The sequence below is a fragment of the Trematomus bernacchii genome, unplaced genomic scaffold, assembly GCF_902827165.1.
Source record: "Trematomus bernacchii unplaced genomic scaffold, fTreBer1.1, whole genome shotgun sequence".
NCBI lineage: Eukaryota > Metazoa > Chordata > Actinopteri > Perciformes > Nototheniidae > Trematomus > Trematomus bernacchii.
In genome coordinates this window covers 16,650,342-16,669,296 of record NW_022987739.1, presented here as the reverse complement: position 1 = coordinate 16,669,296, position 18,955 = coordinate 16,650,342, and the positions used below count along the sequence as shown (strand labels likewise).

Here is an 18,955-nt window from a genome sequence, read left to right as displayed (position 1 = left end):
TTCAGTTGTAATTTGCTCCGCTCTCATGTGTAATTTCTTGTACCGAAAAGCCAACATGGCGACAGCCGTCGAGGCATCAAAATTGTAGTCCACAAACCAATGGGTAACATCACGGTAACATCACCTTGAACATGTTTCATTCATTGCGATGCTTTATAGTATCACATTGTAGGGGAGGGGGGATACCCTGACTATTTCTGGAGCTTCTGGAGCCCAATTATCTGAAATTCACACCCACTTCAATCCAACTGTGGTGAGGTGATAATTGAGCCAGGGTTTGAACTCCCCTTTCTCTTCTCTCATTGCCATTCCTCTTTTCCATTTAAAGTTAACAACCGTTTGCAATACTATGAAGGTCTGAAAATGTCCACCGTTATCCCTGTATTTTAATGACAATGACGGCTCATGATTGTCAGCCTTCCAGTGTTACCGTTTGGAAAAACAGGAAAACATTGTCTGACGATCGAGTTCTGATCAATAATAACACAAACTTAGAGTCGTCAATAACTCTGATGATATCATTATAACGAAAGGTTGTAATACTGTAGAGTAAACATTATAATAGTCCTATCTGACTCCTGCTCACTTATCAGGCAGCAAATGCCTACTAACCTGCATAGCTATCAAGAAAGATGGCATCCTATGTGACCACAACAAAATAAAATGGATGTTTCAGGGCACATGAACAGGGGTAGAAAATGCTTTTGACAAATTAAACTGCAGGCACGGATTAACCTTTGTTGTATGTAAAAATGTGTTTCATTACAGTTGCTTGCTGCCTTTGTTTAACCCAGATCAGATGCGGTGTGCAAAGCCAAATACCTTCGCAATTATAATGGCATTGTCCCTTTTATCTTGTTTGCCACCTTTGCTACAAACCTTTTCTTACCCCTGAGACGAGCTTTTGAGGGGATTCAACTCTGTTGTTCTTTTGGTCTGCAAAAATACCATCAATGTCCCCTTGAGCAAAGCCCTCGACCTCAATCTGCTCGAGCAAAGCTGCTCAGATCAGTTTGAGCGTGCAGAGGGCAGCTCCCACCACAGAGTGTTTATGTGTTTAACACCTCTCTGCGGTAAAGGACAATATGCTGCTTCTTGTCTCATTGAAGGGGGATTTTAATAATGAATGGTCACTAAATGGTTTGAACATCTGAACAGTCATAAACTGTATGTGTATACTGTACCTTTTTTAATTTGCTCTTAGACAGGATACTTTAATTTCATGTTTTTTGTTTTCCTCAGGTGAGTTTGGGGAGGTGTACAAAGGTCGTCTGAAGCCGGTCGGGAAGAAAGAGATTCCTGTGGCCATAAAGACCCTGAAGGTCGGCTTCTCTGAGAGGCAGAGGAGGGACTTCCTGTCCGAAGCATCCATCATGGGCCAGTTTGACCAACCGAACATCATCAGACTGGAGGGCGTGGTCACCAAGAGCAGGCCCACGATGATCATCACAGAGTTCATGGAAAACGGAGCTCTTGATTCATTTCTCAGGGTAAAAAACACACACCTGTACACACAGATACAAACAGATATAACTATTTTAACAGTGTACTGCTGCATGTTATGTTGTATTGAAACAAATATATTTTCTTAATTTCTTTTTTTTATGTTGTGCAGAGGAAGGGCAGAAATAATGACTCTACCACTACACTGAACATATACTTTATTCATGATGTATTTTTTTTAAAAGCTGCAAATATCAGATACTTTACACTGCTTCTTGAATAATACAGTGCTTTACCTGCTTGAACCACAAATCACAAACATCGGGAATGCAATGAGGCAAATCTAATCAGAAATTATAAATAAAAATACATAATATATACATTTATTTTTGAAATAGATAAGACATGTTTAAAACAATAGCTTATGCTATAACATTGATAAAAAGCTTCTTTTAAATATATGTTAAGAGAAGCTTTTGAAAGTCCATCCAATAAAAGAATGAATATTGTACTAAACTTGATCTAAACGTCTATAAAACAGTTGAGTTTGACATTTCATTCTTGATCTCGGAAACAGCTAGCAGACTTATATTTGAGTATTTGTGAGCTTCACATAGTCCTCATCAGCAAATTGAGCTTGCTGTGCTGCCTTGGATTTGTAAAAGAGTACTTGTAGGATTTATTTATCAAACATTTGAAAACGGCCATTAAAATATCTATTTACCACCTTATTTTGGACCTTTACATTTTGTCAAATGTTCCTCATCAGCATTTGTAGTCTTATGGTACGAATGAAAGCACCATAATGAGCTTGGGAGTTATGAAACAGCACTTTTACATTCTTTCCAACACAAGGTTGTATCGGTGTCATTTTAAATGAAAGGTGTTGAAGAAAATATGTATGAATAATGAAGTGACCATGAACATCATGTTTGTGAAATAGTTAAGAAACACTTAAATACTGTACGTGTTCATATAATGTTCTTGCCGAATCTATGAGCACATTTATCTTTGGTCAAAAATCACATAAAGTGCAATCACCTAAACGCCCAAACTGAAACAAAGTTGAGGAGGAATGGGAGTTTTTCAAGAAAAGACAGTAAATCCCCCTCCTCTCTTTCCCTTCCTGAGCTCCTTCCTCCTCTTCCTGCACGTCTGTCTGTCAGTGTGTCCGTCCCTTTGATCCTTCCCTCCTTTCTAAAGAAACTCTTTCATGTTTGGTTCTCACAGCGTGACCCCTTTTGACTCAGAAATCATCCGCTGACTCATTCACACACACACACACATTGATCGATCACAATGGTGTTGCTGTCCTTGCGTGACCATCGTGCAGCCTCAAGACCCAGAGGATCAGTGTGTGTGTGTGTGTGTGCGTGTACCTAGAAGAAGGTTTTCTCTGCAGAGGATTAGGCTAGAGGAGCATCAAAAGCTCGGTTTGATGCACAAAGTGAATTATAAGACACACACACACACAATCACACACACCACTTCTACTGCAACCATGTCAGCAGGGATGTCAGTGAAGTTTATAAGGGACGGGCACTGTCTGGCCTATGGGGTGAAAAGAGTAAAATAGCTGAAAAGGTTCTGGGTTTCGTCAACATGTCTCGTAACAACAACAAGCCTGCAGCTCCTGAAGATATGTGCGCTTTCTCTTGGTTTTTCCATATTCTGCTGGATAATCTTTGGGGTGCTTTTAAAATAAATGTCTGATATAACCTCACATTCTGTTATTGAATAAGACTTCAGATTAACCACTTTTAAATGTTTGTAACATGAAACTGTCATCTGGTTTGAAAGAGGTGCTTTAATTCCTTCAGAAATGGTTAAATCTCCTATCATGACTTATGTGTAATACTGAAATGAATTTGATGTTCTTCAAATAACTAATGTGAACAAATTCTGATAAAAGAAACAAAAAAAACAATCCTGTCACTCTTTATGGTTTTACAGCAAAATGATGGGCAGTTCCCAGTGATCCAGCTGGTGGGTATGCTGAGAGGCATCGCGTCTGGAATGAGGTACACACACACACACATTTTCTATTGTTAAGATGAAGAAGAAACTATTTCCAATCATTATGTAAAATAAGGTTTTTAAGTTACAATACCGATTCTACCATATTGAGATTTCATGTGAAAATATATAATGCTGTCTGAGCATGTGTTCTACTTAATCTGACATCAGCAGCTTGAAATATGTCTTTCTCTCACACACAAAAACAAACACAAAAACACACACACAAACACACATACTTGTCAGGCTTTTCAGCTTGAAACACTGCTCTCTCTCTCACACACACACATACACACGCACGCACTTTAGATCCTATCTGTGTTTTATTGCAGGTATCTGGCTGTGATAACACACAAACGTGTACATGTACACAGACATAAAATCCCTTTCCTATTTTATCAAAGGTGGCTGGCAGTGATAACAAACACGCACACACACTAAATCCCATTAGCTTTTTATAGTAGCCCAGGTAGCTGGCAACGGATAACACACACATCGGAACAATAAATCCTTTTGATGTTCCAGGTACCTGGCGGAAATGAGTTATGTTCACAGGGACCTGGCTGCTCGGAACATCCTGGTGAACAGCAACTTGGTGTGTAAGGTCTCTGACTTTGGATTATCACGATATCTGGAGGACGACACCTCTGACCCGACCTACACCAGCTCACTGGTGAGGACCCACACACTCACACGGGGGAAATAAATGTGCCCTTGTGATACACTGATGCTAAAATTCCTTTCTTTGAAAATAAACCGCAGTGATTGTATAAATGCAGCAAGATTTAATACAAAACTGACATGATTGAGTATTAAACCAAAAAAACACAAACTTTGTCATAATTGTTACTATTATATTATGAAATTGTAAATGAGCTAGACAGGTAATGTAGAAAGTAAGTCAGAAGCTGAAAGACAAGGATATTGTAGCAATAATTAATGAATACATTTTTGTTCATCTTAAATATACCATTTAATTTTACACACAAGGTGACAGTTGGTACAATAAATGAGAGTGAAGCCTAGCCAAAACCAACCTGTAGAAACCTTTCCTTTCTTTGACTCTAGATCAGCACAATGTCTTCACACTTTATTAAAAAATAGTGGGAAAGTTGTATGTTAACCTTCTTACTCCAGGCTCAAACACCTGCTTTGTCTTCATTTATAGTTTTCTTTCAGTACTGTTTGCTATCTCTTTGCGTTTCAAAACAGTATGCATTCACATACATGTCTCTGTATTTTTCTCGATGACCATAATGTTCATATTTAGTCCTCACCTGGAGGTTTATGACATGTATTGTTGCAGATACATGCTGCCTGTGGCCTCTATTTAGTACTGTGTCATGAGTGTGGAGCTTTACATTCCAAGACTTCTCATCACTTACCCTCGCTTTTTTCCTTTCTCTCACAGGGAGGTAAAATCCCAGTGCGCTGGACGGCCCCGGAGGCCATCGCATACAGAAAGTTTACGTCGGCCTCAGATGTCTGGAGTTACGGGATAGTCACCTGGGAGGTGATGGCATACGGAGAGAGGCCTTACTGGGACATGAGCAACCAAGATGTGAGTCACTGTGTGTGCGTGCGTGCGTGTGTGTGTGTGTGTGTGTGTGTGTGTGTGTGAGCAACACAAAGATAGTTTTTTGGGGGGTTTTCATGCTCCATTCATTGTGTTGGGGTTGGGTGTAGGTCGGCGTGTGTGTGCGCGCTCTCGGGTTGTGCTTGTTTGTTTCCTTTGCCGTCTCTCACAGCAGGGTGTCTGCATGTCTAGGAAAGCACAGGGAAAATGAGGACATCAATTTAAGTGTCATAGAAATGTTTGTTCCTGGAACATCCGACCAAAAGGAATCGGGTTTCTTTTTTCCTGTTGATCTTTTCTTCAGAGAATATCTCATTGTCTTGACATCTTTATCCCCATTACCTGCCAGTGGGATCAATTTGCTGCAGCATTTTTATTTTTTATTCCTCTTCTTCTTTGTTGGCATCACAATGATGTAATTAAGTAATTTGACATTACATGTATGCCTTAAGGCTAGACATATTTAGCTATTATTTAAAAAAGTGCACCTACTCTGCTGCTATTGTGTTCAAATGGATCCACAATAACAACCTCCATCATTATTTTGGGTGAGTGTTACATTTTAATGTTTACAGCTATTGGGGATCACATACAGTACATTGAAAAGGAGAATTCAGAAGATCGGCTTGCTGACACTTTTTCTTTTTAGGTTCCTATACCTAGCTGAAATGTGATACTCAGATTATAGTTAGTTTTGACTCAAAACCCACTTCAAAGCGCTCCAAATCCCATTTTACAAACTATAGATGTAATGGCTTTGACACAGAGGAACCTTGGAATAACGCAAGCCTCCAAAAAAGAAATGTTTGGCTGAAAAAAACCTTACCAAACCCTGCTGACTTGCTAACGTTGTGTGAACACTTGGAAAACGTGATTGGTAACTTCCTTTAAAGGTCACCTATTATGCAAAATGCACTTTTTCATGTCTTATATACATAAACATGTGTCCCCTCTGTGTAAAGACTATCTGAAAGTTTTTAGGAAAAAAGAGTTGCTCTCCTTTTGTCCTAACCATTTACATAAAAACCTGTTTGAAAATGAGCTGATCATACACCTTACTGTATCTCCTGAATCTCCTCCTAGAGCACCATTGTGTTCTTTTTAACCAAATATCTCAGAGGGGCGTGGGGAGTGGCTCCTTATTTTCATCTGAAGTAACAGACAGATAATCAGCACTTTTGAAACAGAGCTGAAACAGAGGGGATTATGGGATGCGACAATGATCTGTTTGGTCTTTGGAGCCAACCACTTCAGAGACATGTTTTGTATATATCTGAGACCTATAATATATTGATGAAAAACAGTATAATAGGGGACCTTTAATTAAATATTTGGAGCTGTTTTGTCCTATTTTCCCTCGTGGACTGCATTTGAAGACACCCAGCTCCACTCCAGCATTTTTAACCTGTTTTCGACCTCATTAAACTGTACTGTATCTGAAGTTTTCCTTTCTTGTTAGCTTTCCCATTAATTAAGGGGTAATCAGTGGTGAGATGCCCTTTAGGACTGAATACCAGACACACATTTTAACAAATAAAAATAAATCACACCCCCATATGGGTCAGCAGAGAGCGGTTTCCATGTCTAGCTATACAACATCAGCCATTTCTTTCCAATATTTCACACTTTCCTCCCGTCTCTTACCTCCCCCCTGCCGTCTCTCTTCACCTCCCCCCTCGCTGCCTCCCCCCTCATTCCCCTATGGTTGCTCCTCAGCAAAAGAAGCCGTCTGTGCAGCGGTAATGGCAGAGAGTCAGTATAATGACAGAGACAGTTTTATAATGGCACAGACAGTGTATAATGATGGAGAAAGTGTGTGTTACCACTATAGCTAACGAGGGTTTGCTGGGGCATTAACTATGCATGAACCTCACACCCTGAACTCACACATAACACACACACACACACTGAACCACACTCATGTAGGCACACACACACACATACAGGCGCACAAACACATAAGCGATTTCAAAGATCACGGAACGGTGAAATTGTCAGCGGAGCCACCACAGGTGCTGTGTTAGACATGAATTAATCATGAAGGAGACCTGTGATGTTTTACTACACTCGCTGCTATTTTGATTGACAGCATTGCTTAGAGAGAATTTATGCGGCACAAAGTCTGAGAAGTGTGTCGGGGTCAACTAGAGTTCAGGCAGCGAGCAGACAAATCCCCGGTGCTGAATTTACAGTGGCAGAAGCACAACATCCCCCTAGCTTCCTGTTCGGGAGGCTTACTCGAACAATGACACGGGCTGGTAACTTTAAATTCATTGGAAGTGCTTAGAAAGACATTTTGAAGTATTATTTCAAGAAATTCTATTGCACTTGGCTTTGTTTAAGGCAGATGTCATTGAAAACGCAGCAGCAGTACAGTCACAGACAGAGCATCAGCTTAGATATGGCCTCAAAAGCTCAAAATCACAAGCAGAACAAGTATAATTTAAATAAAGAAATTGGGTCAACAATAACAGCAAGGAAACAAGAGCCACGTCCAAGAGGAAAAAAGTTAGCAGGAAAAAGTTTATAAATAGGCAGAGGTAATCAAGTAACAGAAAGAATGGCATATTTTGTCAGGAAGGCAGCATAGGAAATATGTCAGAGCACTGCAGCAGGACAGGTAAACTATGGAAGATAATGAGCAGGTGTGCAGGTACTGTGGTATCATGGGAAAATAATGACCAGCAGGAAATAAAACTTTAGAAAATAACAATTTATTGACCTTAATAAGACAACTCACTGTATTTTTACTTCTGGATTAACATAACAACATTTACTTATATTAAGATGTAAGCTGCCTTCTTGGGATACGATTGGCTTACCTATATAAGGTATATTTATACGTTTTCTTCGAAAACACCTCGTACAATTTCAAGCATTTTCAAGGATTTCCAGCACCCGTACGCACCCTGTATATTTGAATAATATAGTGTAGGACCATACCTATATAAGGTATATTTATACGTTTTCTTTTTCAAAATACCAAACAGATCATGCATTTTAGCCATGCCTCATTTCGCTCTATTTTGCTCTCCTCCAGCCCTGTCTTTGCATGCGCTGCAGCTGACCACGCCCCCCTGCAAAGGAGGGGGCCGAGTTACGAGCGTCATGTTACCATGCTGTTACCATGCCACGGCAACCTCTCATTCCCCTGATAGGTGGAGAGTTGGCCATATAGGCGGAGCTCCTCCGTCCTGACGTCAGAGAAATGTTCCAATCTGGATCAGTTTTTATCAGATCCGTTGCAGCCCCGTTTTTAGAGATTTGGGTATAGAGGAAAAGAGAGAGGGTTGTGTTTTCTGACACTTGGTGAGTTCCCTGGAACACCGGGGACACATATTCATGTATAAAAGATGTACAAAAGTGCATTTTGCATGATAGGTCCCCTTTAAGGTAGGCATAAATGAGTTGGCGGAAAAAAAAGATTCTCACATTACTGGCACGGGGCGAATAATTTGAGATAATGATCACAGCAATTTATCCTTTCTTTTATATTTTGTATGAGTGTTAAGGCAGCTAGTTACTCAATCAGTCAAAGGAGTTTTGGAAATCTATGATGTTCGGGATAATTACATTCTGCACTCATCTCTGCAATACACAATTCTTGCCTAAAAGATTTCTCAGAAAAGCCTCGACAAATCCTTATCTTTCTCAGCCAAGCACTGGAATAATGAAATCAAAAGCTCCTCTGTGTAAAACTACCTGCCTCGACATCAGAGACTGCAGCAGGCGTCACTGCTGCTTAGCGATGAATATCTGGATATATTGTGCGACAGCACGCTGTGTCAAGATGAAGTTTTCACATGGAAATGGAATCCTCTTAAGTTTTCTTCTTTTTTTGTGCTTTTAATTAAAGCTGAACGAGGCAAGATTCTTCTGTAGAAATACACCTTTCAAAATCACAAAGGAGCTGAGACTGCTCTCTTCTCTGCCAACAGAAGCTCACAAATCAAAACTCCAGATATAAGGTGTCCCCTAAACAGCAGCAAGAGACTGGGACTCAGCTTTGGATATGTTTGCCTCTTTCAATCCTTTGAAATCCTGAGCAATGAGCAATATATAGAACCATGGTTTGTGCAATTTACTGACGTCTGATGACGAAAATACATCTCTTTCAAATATTTTGTCCCCTCTATCATTGAAACACACAGAAAGAAAGTGCGTCCTGTGTCCCATTTATGTCAATAAGATCATTTTCTTTTTACTGAAATACATATTGGACCAACTTAACTGCATGGGAAGTGTACATAAATGTATGCAAATAAATGAGAGTGTAGATGCCCCAGCTAACAGTATCTCTGTCTATTATAAGAAACAACACATCGCCTTATTGTGGGCTAAAACAGTAGAATACCACCATAGGACCCAAGGGTGTGGAAAAATGGCTGTTAGATTTCCAAAACTGCTGTTGATGCAGTCTAGGTTCCTTCTTATTCCCTCTCTGCCTCCTCATCAAAAAGTGTGGGTTATGGGGGTGTGGGTGGAGGCCAACACTCCTCTACACCTGAATCCAGTTTCAAACTGCCATAGTTCCCCACAGACTCTGCTCACTAAATCACTTTACAGCGTCAAATCCTTGAATGATTTGATAAAATCCCTCTCAAAATTATAAACATATTCCATCACCCCTGGAACGCAAAAGAATATATAATGTAATATAATAAGAAGCCGTAAAATGTGTTTACTGCCCTCTCACTGTGTTTTTAATATTATAACATAAAGCACCGAGGGGCTGTGGAGAAAAGCTGCATCAACACATTGACATATCATCACCTCATAAAGTTATATATGATACATGTGCTGGCAGTTGCTAACATTGAAGTTGCACATCCATTTGATTGAAAGAAACATCAGCATTTATTTGGATCTGTGGAAACATCTTGTTGTATGCTTCGCTATGTTCACCAGCCATTTGCTACATTAAGCAGGTATTAACATTCTTTAAACCAGAGCTTTTGTTTTTAGCTTAAAGGTCACCTATTATGCAAAATGCACTTTTTTATGTCTTTTATACATAAATATGTGTCCCCGGTGTGTAAGGAGACTCACAAAGTGTCTGAAAATACAACACTCTCTTTACCTCCTTAACTACATCTCCGTTCCGCCCACGGCCCAACCTATCATCCTCTATCAGAAACGTTGCTGTATCAGAAACGATGCGCAAAGTGTTTGGAAGTAATATGGTCTGTGTTTACATTAGCAAGCATCGCTAACACTCAGAGCTAACGCTGTACTGGAGAGGATATGTGTAAAAAAGCCGGATATAAGAGAGAAAGTGTTTGAGCTCCATACTGTTTCAGAAATAATCCTTGATGTGCTTTGGAACATAATATGGCGTTTGATCATGGCAGCGTTTAGCTGAGTTTCTGCCGTAGAGTAAACACTCTTCTCTTAATAGAGCTCACTGCTTGCATGGGGAAAGGGGCGTGGCCAGCAGCAGCTCGGTTACATTTAAAGCTACGGACCCAGAATCAGCACTTTTGTAACAGGACTGAAACAGAGGGGTATGAGGCATGGCTAAATTGGGTGATCTGTTTGGTATTTTGAGCAAAACACTTCAGAGACATGTTTTGTATAGATATGGCCCTATAATATATTGTTAAAATATAGCATAATAGGTGAGCTTTAAACAGCTTCCCTCTGCGTCTGAAAATGCTACTCATGATAAAATCCAGAAACAATGAGCTGGGAGTCTACTTTTAATCCTCAGTGGGTTTGTCTCTTTGCCCCCCCCCCCCCCCCCTCTCTCATTGTGTTCCAGGTGATAAATGCCATCGAGCAGGACTTCAGGCTGCCAGCGCCCATGGACTGTCCCGTAGTGCTGCACCAGCTGATGCTGGACTGCTGGCAGAAAGACAGGAACTCGCGACCAAAGTTCCCCGATCTCGTCAGCATGTTGGACAAAATGATACGCAATCCTGCATCCCTCAAAACCGGCACTAATAACATCCCTCCTGCGTGAGAAGAGATTAATAATACTGTATTATTTACATACACAATTATACTCTTCCTTTTTTCTAATGGCTCCTTGCCTTTTTGTTTATACCCACTGCCTTCAGACCTTCCCATCATCCCTTGTTAGACCGCGGGGCTCCAGACCTGAGCAGCGTGAGCTCCGTGGAGGACTGGCTGGCTGCGTTGAAGATGACCCAGTACAGAGACTCCTTCCTGGGCTCCGGCTTCACATCTTTGCCACTCGTCACAGATATCACAGCCGAGTAAATCCATTCATTTTGCTGCCTCTCTGATTTTGAGTGTCTGCCAGTCCAGCACATCTCACGCTGTTCACCTGCCAAGTCTGACTTGTTAGTCAGACAACTGGCAGGGCAGCTGGTTGGCTGGCTGCTGGTCCATGTGTACGCCTGTCTGTCTCTCTGAACAATCTCTCAGAATCATCTAATTTCCTCTTATTTTGAATGTGATATAAAATACCTAGTGCAACTCCAGAAAGACCATACTGTATATCTTGATAAACTGTCATAAAATATGCCGTAACAATAAGAAGCCTCGTACTCAAGGATGATGTTTAAGATATTGTTTTTTAAGCTATTGCAGATATTTCTCACACCTGGCAAACCTGGTGTTTTTCCCTCTTTTTTTCCGGAATGTGTTAAAAGTAAGAAAATGTAATCGGCATTTCTCTGCCTGTACCATGTGCCATTTAAAGAAAAACGGGTAGTTTTACTATAATAAAGTATAATTTACTGTAGGTATGCATTGTGTTTAGTTTGCTTTTTCAACTGTGTGTCCATTGTGGCTTTTCATGCCTAAACAAGCCTGCATAGGAGGCAAATTAGCATCCCTCCTGCTGTCTGAGAGCTGAGATGTGTCTCCTGCCCCAGCCTTTATCTGTGACCGGGGCTCCAGTCTCAGACCTGGAGTCTGTCCCTGTGCGCTGCACTGCGGGTCAAACACAGAGAATGGGTTTCCCCACAGGGATTAATTAAGTATGCTTTCACATAGTATCAGTGCATACAAAATTGGCTGTATGCCAGTGGACTGTATTTTAAACACTTTCCATGGATAAATCACAGATTTAAGCAACACAATGACATTTTCTTTTTTTCTTTTTTTTAACCTTCATATAACTGCAGGGAACTACACTAAAACTGAACTTTGTCAGACACATTCTGGCTAATTGTAGATCCTATGAAGAGTCATATGGTGAATATTTCCTTTTTTATTGTTGATTTTTTACGTAGCATTGCATTGTCTCTAAACGTTTCCTCACCCAGTTTGTTTTGGAGATTAGTGGACATGTATGTTGATCATTTGGCCCCTGGTGAAAACCTCCTGAACCAGGATCACGATGTAATCATATCCAAGACAATCTGACTGCAATGACTAACTCCAATGATCAGAAATGCCACCAAAATATTGTTGGATTAAGAGCCCCCCAGTGTCAGAAAATGAAATGTAGTTCATTTAAAAAGCAGCCAAGTTGATATGATGATGATGATGATGATGATGATGATGTTAATGAGACGTCATCTGTTCCTCTGTCTGTGTTTCTGCAGAGATCTTCAGAGGATCGGAGTGGCTCTAGCTGGACACCAGAAGAAGATCCTGACCAGTGTTCAGTCGATGAGGCACAACATCGATGACCAGTCTCCTACGGAATCTGTGTAACCACAGCGGAGTGATACAGTACGAAATATTTGACGAGTGTACAGTCTGAGCGAGCAGGCTGTCATCTCTTCACACGTCTGTTTTACCCTCATTCACTTTTGTTCACCACTCCTGGATATAAACCACTCTACATGTTTTTAAATCACTGTGGCTGTTTTTGTGGCCTCATGACTGCGAGTCGACGGACAGACCCATTTCACACCTTTTAGTAAACTGACAAAGACTAAATGCAAGAGGGAAAAACAAAAGCAGAAAATAGTGTCTGGACTCACTGTAATGGGTACAATCCCAACTGACCATCCCTTTTCACCACAAATCTCTGTGGAGGATCAGTTTTTACCAGCTTGACTGGTTGATTCAAGGATCAATGATTAGAGGACTATGAATCTCACAAACATGCTACTGTGAAGAGAAAACTGACATTGATATACAGAAACACAAACGGGTCTAAAAGCCTGAGAAAGAGTCTTTTGAAACAGTGTTTCCGGAGAGCCCTCACAGACTGTTTTATCTCCATAACGTTTCGTTGAGACTGCTTCAGTGTGTTGGTGAAAATTGCTACAATTTGAATCCAGACGAGAGACAAAGGTTAAATGGGACTTTTGGAATCTATCTTCATATTGAAGAGTCTGTACATATTATGATATGGGATTTTTATTTCCCATTTGCTCATTATTTCACTTTCTCTACAGCATCAAACAATTAATTGTGTTTCGGTGTTTTGTGAGCTCTCTATGATTATCTTCCTCTGCCTGACTCATCACTGGAACAAACTTTAAAGTGGACTGCAGACAAAAGAAAATGGAAAAAATAGGTTTCATGCTGCTGTGTTTTACTCCTTTTTATGCAGCACAAGAAAAGACAAACCCTTTCACAGAGAGAGCTTGAAAAGCTTGGCCTACTTAAAATACTTAATTCAGAGGTTACTCATTATGGATGATGTTTTACAATCAGCGCACATGCCCTCTGAGTAAAGGCAATTATAGACCAGGAAACCAAAATCAGATAAAGAAATATGAAACCAGAGCAGTGTTATACGTCTGTTTCCTATCTGGGAAGCAACTTGAGAGTGTGGGAGAAGAGGAAAGCAGCTTCGGAGACTGTGGATATTGAGTCATTACCAGCTGCTGAGGAGCACCTGTTGAGAAGAAACAGCAGTGGCCAGATTATCCTGAAAGGCTGAAAAGGTATTCCCATCCAATGTTCTTGTGATTTGGCTGCAAACACTTAAGCCGACTGCCAGTCAGGCATTAATACAACACAAGAACAAACCAGACATCCAATGCTCATGTACTGTTCACGCATGAAACAAATCTCATTTCTATCAAAGACGGTATGGCCGCCGTCCAGATGGTAATCGCTCTACAGCAGGCAGGCAGGGGCCTTTGTTTCAACTCCTTTTTTCATTCTCTGGCTGCTGAACACGTCCCATGTTGTTAGATTCTGTTGTGACAGCCACATTTCCTCCAGATTGACATCAGTGATTAATATTGTTGTGTCAGATTGCAGATGAAATGACATGAAGTGACCTATTCACATCTGTGGACGGCAACCTTTACGCAACACTCGTTTACACGCAACAATGATTGATTTTACAGACATGTCAGAGAAGGGGATCTAACGGGAAAAGATAGTAAAATGCTGGAGGGGTCAAGAAGGGAATCAGAGGCTTGTTTGTCATGATTCTGTGCGGAAATGTGAGGTTTGATGCACCGGTCCTGACACACTGTAATATCAAGAATGCCTAATCTGTTTTATCTGAGCGCTGAGCAGATTACCAGCTGTGAAACAACAGAAAGCCTTCAGCCCAAACCTCTAGTCATGGGTTTGCTCCCACATCCCGAGGATTACCAGTCGGCAGCACTGATTGGATGTTGTGATTTTGAGTTGTCATCCCCTTAGAGCCGTGCACACAAAAGAAGTGATAGTATTAAGTTGTTTCCTTTCAACTCGTTTCACCTCTAACATGTCCTACAGCACTATGTTCGGAGCAGCCCTCACTCTGTTTATTTAGGAGCATTGTGACATTGAGAGGTCTGTGACTATTTGAAACTTCCAAAAATGTGCCACTTTTTTTGGGCTACCGAAAATTGCATTTGTTGCCCGGCAACTAGAGCTTATTGAACATTTTATGAGGAAGTATTGAGATCAACTGGGAGGGTGTCAGTGGTTCAGAGGCATAATGGTTGTAAATAAATGCCTGAGCAGAAACAGTACAGCGCTGGATCGGGGGTTTAACAGAGAGCAAGGTGATAAGTGTGCCTAAATCCTCATATTGAACGCCATCTAAAAAATATGTCATGCAGGAGAAATGAAAGCAATCATCCCAGACAGGCTTATACAATTATTATGTTGCATTTAGCTACTGTAAGTGTGATTAATCTATCCTTTGCTCTATTTACCAAGGTTAGATGTGAACTTTCAGAGGGTGCTTACCTGACCCCGTGTCAGTGTTTGTGAATGATCTACAGTTCGCTTTGTATTTATACCATGACATGTCTTGGTTTGAGCACAAACAGAGAGGAGAACTCAGGAAACGGATGTGAGGCTTTCTTTACATTGCTGCATAAAATGCGATAATTTATTGGTAGATCTTGCACTATATACTCAGATTAATACGAGATTAGGTGCTTTATAAGCGCTCCTGAAATAAATTGTTTTTTGATGTTATTTTTCTGAAGTGCTTATTAAAAGTTAAATCCAACCCATAAAAGAAAGGAACATATAACTTAATGATTTCAGAGGCTTCCTGATAATATCAGTGCAGAATGCCTGAGCACGTCTCCTAGTTCACGGCTAAATTACATTTTTAATCCTTTTTATTAAAAGTGGAGAGTTTGACATCAAGCTTTTCAAGTGCTTCTCTTTTTGTATGGAGAGTTTTTAGTTCACCACGCTTCTAATGAAACTCCATCCTTGACATTTTTGCAACTATTTGTTATTCATTACTATTTTACGCACATATATTGTGCTTTTTCACTGTATTAGATTTAAAACTATTTCTCTAAGACATCAGCTGTGTGCCATGCTATGCTACATTACAAACTAAATCACACTGTTTACACTGGGAAAGTATGTCAACAAATCTGTTTCTTTTGTTGTTAATGGTCACTGCATTTGCATCTGTGCATGTATTCAGTGTTCAGCACCAAGGCATATCGTTTGTATCTTTTAGGTATCACAAAAACTATATATCCTTGTAAGACACAGGATATCTGTTAGATTTGATTTCCCAGTGTTCTTCATTACTTTGATCTAGTTCATCGCAGCATTCTTGGTACATTATCACCATCTGTGATTACAGTTAAGTAGTGTGAAACCATTTCAAATCATGTATGAATGTTCCTATGCATGTGAGCTTGCAAAAAGATGAATGAAGAATAACCTTTCATTTGATAAACATTGTTACCCCAATTACAGTTTACCTTGTGTTAAACCAACAAATATCCACTCCTGAATAACTCATATTTATGAATGCGAGTGAAACAAGCGTTCTAACTCATCGCCATCTCCAGAGTTGTTTTAAAACAATCCATTTTTAGACAGCCTTGAATCCTTTTTTGATGCAATAACACATGTATTCTTGAGATAGGGTAGCGAACAAATCCACCCAAGATAAAGTATCCCTGCGTTTATTAGAATAAGGAATGGGACTTTTATATGCACAAAGAGCTCCTCTTGCTTCACATCCCCATACAGCATTGTTTTGAGCTACTGTAATTAAAGGTGGATATCCCCTATAAAAGAAAAGATAGAAATATGCCTCTATTTGTACATAACATAATCATAATCTTGTGGATTTAGTGTTACAGGAACCTTTGTGGAAACGTGCTGCTCTGAAAAAGGTTAGCATGTATCTGTGTCCACAGTCTCAAATGGAGGTTTGCTGTTCCTCTCAATGGGGACGACAGTTGAATAGTGGTACAAATGGCAGCAGACGTACTGTAAGCCCTTGCTCTCTGTTACTGAGGGACTGACACCCAAACCTGACATTTACTGCAGATGTGTAAGATAGAGAACTCCATTCAGAATCCACTGTATCTGTGGTGGACGTATAACAACATGATGTTACATTGTGTCTGGCCAATTAACCACGGAACGGGAAAAAAATAACAATATTCGACAAAATAGGCAGAGAAATGCGAGGTGTGTCACCGCCTCTAAGTGCTTTAGGGTGGATTCATCTTCTAAAGGCATTTATTTTTCTGGAGGCTTCTCTCCTCTCCTGTTGCTCTGGTGTAATAGATACGGTAGGTGAGCCTGGAGATGAGAGGGAAAGAGTGAAAGGGAATATGGAATAGATGGGGCCAGAGGAGAAATATTACAGAAGGGAAAAAAGGAAAAGGAGGGGGTGAAGCAGAGCTCGACACTGGTGTTTGAATAAAAATGAGGCTGGGTGTGGAGAGATTACTCTTTCTTTTTTTGTCTCCCTCTCTCCCTGCTCTACCCAGCCGTCCTCTTTCTTCTGCTAAAGCCTCTCTGTACAACTCACTCTGCTTCCACTCTGTATCTCCACTGACTTAACAGCTCACTTTTCTTCTTAGATGCATGTTTTCTCAAAAACATTTTGACTTGCATCTCCTGATGATGTACATTAAAATCACACAAACCCTTCAGTGTGGTATGGGGGGTTTCAAGGAGAGCATTTATCCCAAAACTGTGAACGTCAAGGTCTTCTTTACCCACAAATGGCAGATGTATTGTGTTCTTCATGTGTTAGGTCATTCACAGTGTTTGATCAAATAACTAAAACAGTCTGGCTAAGGACACATGCAGAAAAAAGTGTTTTTCTACTTTTATTTAATTTTAATTTATTTTGTTTCCTATTGCTTGCCATTGTTTTCAGTATGTGTGTAATGTATTGGTTTCTCTTGAAAAAAGAACAGCTCAGTAATCAGCTGTAGTCTGCCTTTCTCTGTTTACCTGAAACTGTTATAGGTGTTACTGCTTTTATTATTGGAGCAGCCCACTGTAATGTACTATAATGCTGTAATATACCGTGAGTATGCGTGCATCTGTGTGTGTGCTCGCTAGTGTGAGTGTGTGTGTGTGTGTGTAATATAATGTGTGTGTGCTCCTCCGTGTACAGTACAATGTTTGTATATCGTGCGTGTGTGAGTTTGTAGCTGTTAACTTCCTGAGTCTTACATTTACAATGCACTGTTTGTCAATAAAGAAGACAAAGCAATCAAGCTGATCATCTTTGGTAATAAATGAACAAGCAGATGATCTGAAGATGAGCGAAAGAGATGAAGGAACTGACATAATATGACTGTCAGCACCTCTAAAGCTCAGCAATTCCTATTTTTATAATAATACAAACATCAACACATTACAAGTCTTTATTATGTACATAAGAAAATAGTGTTATTAGTGAGCTTTAGAGGAAGTGTTATCTTTGGAGAAAGCCAGACAGGGAGACCTCTATGGACTTTAAATGACTCCAGTGTAACATGGACATAGAGTGAATTCTTTGGCAACGGAAGGTAAGCCATGTTTGGTTTTTTAAACATCTTTTAATTTGGTGTTATAAAGAAAATGGTAGATTTTGCAACTAACCTTTTTATTTGACACATACAACAGTGGGGTCCATTGGAGTCTACTCGGGACATGGCAGATAAGGTAGGATGTATTGTTAATTCATTCTAAAAATAATAATGAGGCTTCTCAAAATTCTCAATACTCAATGTTCACTACCGGGAGGCAACATTGAAACACCTGACACACTGTACGATGAATTCCTCAGAGGATTACGGAAGGCAATTGCATTCTGAAAAGTAATAAAACTCCATAATGAGGTTCACTTTCATGCCGGCAGACTAAATGAATCTTGCTGAAGTGAGTGGGTTTCTAATGTTTGAACACCTATGACTGATAATTTATGTATAAATGGGAAAGTCTGTCATATAATAGGACGACTTTAAATGACGCATTACAGTTCCCCTAAGCGTTGAGGATCAATATGGACCCCAGGAAGACTAGCTGTGCTTTAGGACACCGCTAATGTGTATTCGACAATATAATAAACTTAACTACATTTTACACACCTGAGCCGACAAGTTATTTTTACAAAAGCTCAAAAACCCACAAGGCGGGCTAAATTGAATCCCATTTAAAGATTCACTAATAAAAGAAAGCCATTACCTGACAGCCTGTGGATTCTGCTGCAGTGTATTATTCAGAGCCGTGAGAGCCCCATCAATTCATATGAAACAGATTAACAGCACAGGAACTACTGCAAATGGCTCATGAGTGCCATGAATACAAGTTAGGAGAGTAATTGACATAACG

General features: G+C 40.1%; 1 protein-coding gene across 1 annotated transcript in view; it reads left to right on the top strand.

Moving 5' to 3' along the window:
• LOC117495943 (ephrin type-B receptor 1-like) overlaps nt 1-17,861 on the top strand; it is a 95,138-nt gene extending 77,277 nt beyond the window's left edge. The window contains exons 14-20 of the mRNA XM_034147561.1: nt 1,243-1,490; nt 3,397-3,464; nt 3,985-4,132; nt 4,871-5,020; nt 10,797-10,993; nt 11,095-11,253; nt 12,553-17,861. Coding sequence (XP_034003452.1) covers nt 1,243-1,490; nt 3,397-3,464; nt 3,985-4,132; nt 4,871-5,020; nt 10,797-10,993; nt 11,095-11,253; nt 12,553-12,664 — 1,082 coding nt within the window. The 3' untranslated portion in view covers nt 12,665-17,861. The remainder of the gene's footprint in view (nt 1-1,242; nt 1,491-3,396; nt 3,465-3,984; nt 4,133-4,870; nt 5,021-10,796; nt 10,994-11,094; nt 11,254-12,552) is intronic.
• The last annotated feature ends 1,094 nt before the right edge of the window (nt 17,862-18,955 follow it).